General features: G+C 42.6%; 1 protein-coding gene across 1 annotated transcript; it reads left to right on the top strand.

Moving 5' to 3' along the window:
- Nucleotides 1–561: 561 nt before the first annotated feature.
- LOC108639239 (zinc finger protein 541-like) lies at nucleotides 562–6,138 on the top strand. Its single transcript, XM_018070239.2, has 10 exons — nucleotides 562–628; nucleotides 921–1,084; nucleotides 1,893–1,942; nucleotides 2,094–2,233; nucleotides 2,663–2,766; nucleotides 3,338–3,413; nucleotides 3,754–3,842; nucleotides 4,371–4,454; nucleotides 5,299–5,462; nucleotides 5,906–6,138. Exons 1-10 carry the CDS (start codon nucleotides 562–564, stop codon nucleotides 6,027–6,029), a joined length of 1,062 nt encoding a protein of 353 aa, XP_017925728.2. The 3' UTR covers nucleotides 6,030–6,138.
- Nucleotides 6,139–6,384: the final 246 nt, after the last annotated feature.

The raw sequence follows: 6,384 nt of genomic DNA, 5'->3' as shown, positions 1-6,384 counted from the left end.
GGGACTTGTAGAGTCTACAAAGTATCTGCTTTGCAGTGGGCCTTTTTTAAGAACTCTACCCACTTAGTTTGCTGGTGTGTGTGTAACAAGCTCACTGGGAAGAAAGTAAGATTTGCTTTTGTCTAATATTAGGCAGGAAAGCAGTTAAATATGCTGGGTTTGGGAATAATTGGAACCTAAGTATTAAAAACAAATTTTAAGGCTATTAATCTAAAAAAATAATTCTCCTAATGTTAATCTCTTAGATGAATCCCACAGTGTTTTTAGAGGAACATTAAGCTTCTTCAAAGGAGCTGGCAGAAATAGGAATTCTGTATTAAATGTTTCCTATGGAATTACTGGTATTGTGTCCATATGTGTGTATGTTTGTGTCCCCATCAATTCCCCTTAAAAATATCCTGTTTCTCCAAGTTTCAAGGAATGAGTGCTGAGGTGAGAGAACAATTTAGTGACCCAAAGGAGAGAAAACTTGCAACATTGTTAGGCACCAGAGAACTTAGAAAGGGAGCAGGATGGATGCCTCCACTTAGGGAGAAAGCTTCAGAATTGATTCTCCACTAAATGACTTGCACCATCTCAGAGCCAGAGGAGACCCAGCTGCAAGAGTTCTTCTCGTTCTCCAGTTCAGGTAATGTGGTATTGTCTCTTTGATGGAGTCAGGATCCTGTGCATGCTCAGCTGGAGGCACTTTACAGAGAAGCACAGAGAACACAGAGAGCCTTCCCTGCACTGCTTTCCCCTGTTCAGAGGACTCCCAAGGCATGCCCTGATGGGAAGGTCCTCAAAGCAAACTTGCCATAGAAGAAGTAAAAGCAGCAATGATAGCACAACCGTTATTTATCCCCGTTGGGTTCCCTGGGGTTCTGTATGGAATGCTGGGCTTGTGCCCCAGCAACCGTTGTTGTCCCCTGCTCCTGCAGCCGTTGGTGGAACACAGGTGGATCGCTGGTGGAGCGGCAGCTGCAGGATCTGGTCCTGGGCTTTCTCTAAACAGCCAGCTCCTAGCCTCAGCCCCGGATCTGGCTTCTGGGTCAACATTCTCATCTCCTCCTGTGCTCCCAGAATTGCTTCAGGGCTGCCAAAGGTAAGAAAATCCTTGTTTGCCCTTAAACTGGTATCAGAAGTGCAGGAGAGTCCAGCTGGCTGTCCCACCGACCACAACAAACATGGTCTATGGTCGCTTTCCCCAGAAGAGGTTATAAATTAAAGTGGGGTCCATCTTCTCTAGGAATAATTATGCCTCCAGTGGAAATGTGGACATTTCAATAGACGAGATAGGGAGATGTCATGCTGCAGTTTCAGATCCTTGTCCACTGATGATCTGGTTATCAGTTCTTGGTACCTCTTTAAGTAGTAAAACTACATTGTGGTTACCCTTGAACAATCCTGGGCTTGTCCTCCAATACTGGCTTTGACCCCCCACAAAATGTTCTGGTTTTAATTATTATTATATTTGTATATTTATATAAAATTTAAATTTGTATTTATATTTGTATATAAATTATAGATACATTCTATTTTAATATATGTATATAGACTTTTTATTTTTTACATATATTGAATATCTTTTCTAGATAGATATTTGTATAAATTTCTCCATGTTTTTCAATGCCCTGCGGGCAGGCAGTAAGGAAGCTTCCTTCAGTCCTGTTACTGGTCACTAGAGAGAAGAGATCAGTGCCTGCCCCTCCGATTCCCCTCATGGGGAAGCTGCAGACTGCTATAAGGGCTCTCCTCAGAAGTTCCAAGTGAAAAACTCAGCAATTACACCAAACTGAGGGGAATTAAGAGAGAATAGCTAGTGGTTTGCAACAATGAGGATGAGAAGGAAGTCTACAGGGCAGCATGGGCAGAATGATTTTTACCTGGAGCATTGTTTTGATCTCTTTCAGGTGGAAAGGAGAGGGAAAATGAAGAGGAAAGCAAGAGTCCGCATTAAGCCGTGAGTTCTGGCATAGTGATTAAAGGATAGCAAATCTGGGGAATGAAAGGAGGGAACTGCTGTTTCACAGTCAAAGTGGGATTGGTTCAAGCCCATGGGTCCATGGGATGTTCTCTTCACCACTTGCCTTTCTCATCTCCACTTCCTTTAGACACATCAGTGTTGGCAACGACTTTCAGGCTGAGCTCCCTGAGCTGCAGGCCAGACCCCCAACTGAGGATGAAGAACACGCATCCCTGGTCTGGAAGCCGTGGGAGGACACTGATTCTGTCATGGAAACACATGACAGAGGTATCTGCATGCTGTTTTCCCACCCCTGAGATACTTGGGTTTGAAAACCCCTCATTTTTTGGTAAAAAAGAAGCTTCCTGCATGCTTCGCTGCTCTTCTTGTCTCTCCCATCTTCCCACATTGTAGTATTAGAGGGAAGGAGATTTCTCACTTTTAGCAGACCAGCAAAAAGAACAATTTTTATGCTCAAGGGCATTTGTCACTGGCCAACAACTCTGAAAGAAGGGAGATTTATCCCTACTTACCATTACCAAAGCTGCTTTTAAGAGAGAGACAGCACTTCCTTGGGACATCTCAACCTTTCTTCCTGGCCTTTTCATGTTCGTCAGTCTATCTTCAGCTCTTCTGCTTTCCTTCTCCCTTGTAATGCAACTTTTCCCCTTTCTTTGCCCAAACCTGACTTTCTGTGCATTTTTAATGTGCTTATAGTGAGAGATCTGCTTGACATGGCCATCTCCAGTGGCATTCCTGGGGCAGCAGCTAACCTGGAGCTTGCCCTACACTGCCTGCATGAGGCGCAGGGCAATGTTCTGGTAAGAAGCAGATATTTGGAAGGAATGAATAGGGGAATTAATGGACAGAGAATTAATAAGGACTGGGGACTGGGACAGCCTTTGCTGCCTGCTCTTTGAAGAAGGGATTTAACAAGGAGCACTCGCCATGTGCTGTGTCTCCACGAAGAGGCTCTGCCAGCCCAGGTGCTGCAGCAGGGAAAAGCCCAAAATGGTTCAAGCAGGGGGAAAGCCTCTCCTGGAGGCACTGGTCCCTCAGCTTGCTCCCTTAAAATCTCCTGGGGATCTGTATTCTCTAAGACATTTTGGTGTGGATTGAGGAAAAATTTCCAAAAGCCTCTGTGGGCTGAGGATGCAAGATGAGCAAAATCATTGGGTTGGTGAGCAAAATTATGATATTGGAGAGTAGAATTGAAGGGCTGAGGAGCAAAATGAGGGACTGAGGAGTAAAATCACAAGGTTTTACCTATATAATCAAAATCTTCCCCCAGCAGACTGAATCACTGAAGTGGTAAAGTAGCTGAAAGAAAGCATTTACCTTTTTGATTCATTGTGGTTGGATGCTAAAGTTTTTTTCTCCTCAATCCTGCAGGAGGCTCTGGAGATGTTCCAGTCAGGGCAGCCTCAGACACCTCAAGGCCATCCCTTGGCTGATTATCATTATGCAGGTAACTGAAGTAGAGCTTGTTCCTTTGCTGACAGATACTGCCATCCACTTAATTGCCATGTCAAGCATTTATTGTTAAAAAAGTAACATGAGAACAAGATCTCGTGTTCCTTGGGGGTAGGGAAAGCAGCAGCATTTACCCCTTTAGTTTAAATTGTTTTCTGTGCTTTTTTCCCTGGGGAATGCCTGTTCTTGTCTTCATTGCTTTCCAAAGGAGAGATGTCGATAATTGAATAATGAATGATGCTGATTCCTCTTTGGCTGCAAGTGATCTGTTTTACCAGAGGGATCTGTTTCAAATTGGTAGAGTGATCAATTTACCTGTTGCTTTTTATTGCCAGGCTCTGATACATGGACACCTCATGAGAAGGAGTCATTTCAAATGGCTTTTCACACCTATGGGAAGGATTTTCATCTCATCCAGAAGGAGGTAAAGCCACTGGACATTATTTGCCCTAATGGACAATTACAATGGGATGTTGATTATTTCTGGTACCAAATACCAGAATTGAGTATCTCTCTTCTCAAATACTAGAAGTTTTAAAATAATAACAAAATGGTACACTGACTGCCTGTGTGAAAGGTGTGATTCTGCCCTTCCAGCCCTTTTTTCCAAGCTTTTTTGGAACAGGAAGGTTTATTTTCTGTCAGACAGACCTCTCCTGTATGTGTGCTGGCACTTCCATGGCACACTGCAGTGGGATAACCGGAGAGAATGGGGAAAACAAATATCATGCTGGATGGATTTGCTGTTGATCTGGGCCTTAAATGTTTTCCTATATGACATAACACATTTAACTACATTGCATAATACCTACTTTATTCCCTATTTATTTAATTTTACTTCCTATTCCTCTTGCTCCACTTTCTTAGTTGCTATTTTACTCTCTACTCTAATTTCTCTCCAATGCACAGTACAAGATTGCCATTTTAGATTCCTTCTGTTGTCTCACAACAGATTCAAAGTAAGACTGTGGCACAGTGTGTGGAGTACTACTACTTCTGGAAAAAAGAACGTAGGATTGCTCCCCCTCCTGCTCAGGTGAGTGGGAAAAAAAAATCAAGAAATGCAAGGAGGGTCAAAAGGTTGGGAAAAGGGGAGAAAACCTGCTGGGAGGGCTTGCGAGATGCCGCTCTGCCAGGAACACATCACCCCGTGCACTGGGAAAGGCACAGCAGATGCTGCCCAGGGCTTTATTGCATTGCTGCTTTGAAATATTGACTTCTGTTGAATAACTTTGACCCAACAAATCCACGCCATCACCAAAATGGGCTTTGACTCCTTACAGACTTCTTTCAAGAAGTGCTGGCACCCTCGCTGATTTCAATCAGATCCTTAATTCCCCACTACTTCCTAACATGGGTAATCCTGGTTGGGTTAAACTAGAGGCTGCAGATTTTCAGGCATCTTTCCTAGCATCCCAGCACGCTCACTAAAAGGAGCTGCTGTTGCTGTGGCTCTGGTGAAACTTTTCTTGCCAGCAAACAGGAATTTGGTTCGCAGAAACAGAGAATATTTTGGGTGGTAGAAACTGGGTAACTGTGTATCTTCAGTAATTTGACTGAATTTTTAACCTGTTCCCTAGACATTTGTAGAGGAAAAAAATATATAAATAGATAATAAATAGAGAGATATAAATGATAAATGTAGAAGTAGCTATATAGATAATTACATATTTATCCCACCACTTTGGGCAGTAGAAATGAGATGGTTTTTCTTCCAAGTGCTGTGTGTGCTCCCCATCCTTGCAGCCCAGTCCAGGCATTTTCTCAGCTCTTTAGCGTTTGGAGGAGTTTGCTTGGGCCGATACATTTTTGTACTGGACACTCTAATTTCCAGCTTTCTGAAAAGAAGGAAAAATTCATAAAGACTCTTTGATTTTCAGACTGTGGGCAGACCAAAGAAGAGCAAAAGCCCTCCCAAGGAGGAGAATGGGGAGATGGAGAAGAGAAGCCGAAGAAGGCCCCGCAGCACTGTATGTCCATGCTGCAAATCGCCACAGCCACCCCGCTCAGCAGGAGGCCTGTTTCCGTGTAGGACATGCAAACGGTGTGAAACTTATTCTTCCTTCTGCTAAAGACCTGCTGCTTTAGACTAAAACAGACTGAACTTTTCTAAGGCAGTTGGAGGATCACCTCTCACAGCTGTGTTCAACATTACAACTCACTTTAACCCCAACCAGCTTATTTAAACCTCAGCATTCAGAACCCTTGCTGTGTCCCAACAAGACAGAGTTCATAGAAGTAGGAAAAACAAAACTTGGTTTAATGGAGTTAATCAGATTAAAAATATGATGTCCTGAAAAGAAAGAGAAATTTGAAAGAGTTGAAATAACAAAGCTCAATTTCATGGTGCTTATCAAATTAAGAATATGTCAAATCCCCAAAAGATGGAAATTCTTAAAAATGAAAATCTTGAAGCTTGGTTTAATGATGTTTACTGAATTAAAAAATAAAGGAATTCAAAATGCTGTTTTGTTTCCTAACTTCCAGGGTGTTTGAAACAATGAAGGAAAGGAACAGACATGAGAGAAGGCATTGCCCACAGAAGGAAGATGAGCCTCACCCCAAGAAGAAAAGACTAAATTATGGGGTGTCTGGGGCTAGCAAGAGTTAGATGTAAATAGGAGTTGATGTAAATTAGATTGGTTTTTAATGTTTTAGGGTTGAGGTTTTTTCCTGTTTAGTTTTTTAGAAAGAGATTTTAATTAGTTACTGTAAGAGGTTTGGTGTTATGATCTATATTTTATCTTTTTGCATTTATTAAGTCATTAAACCAAAGTTCATTCCATTTTGTCTCTTTGTCTTTATGAAAACATTATCCAAAGTTTGTTATGCTTCCTTGGTGTTGTGAACAGAGCATTTGCCATGAAAAAAGAACCTGGGCATGCACATTCTTCTGCAGGCCCAGCCTCTCGCTCAGCAGGCGGGGCACTGCAAAGGGGGGTCCTCACTACTGCCACTGAAACAAT

Source organism: Manacus vitellinus, unplaced genomic scaffold (assembly GCF_001715985.3).
Source record: "Manacus vitellinus isolate BGI_N305 unplaced genomic scaffold, ASM171598v3 scaffold_18_pilon, whole genome shotgun sequence".
NCBI lineage: Eukaryota > Metazoa > Chordata > Aves > Passeriformes > Pipridae > Manacus > Manacus vitellinus.
Note: the sequence above shows the minus strand (reverse complement) of the source record. Positions and strands in the feature narration are given on the sequence as shown.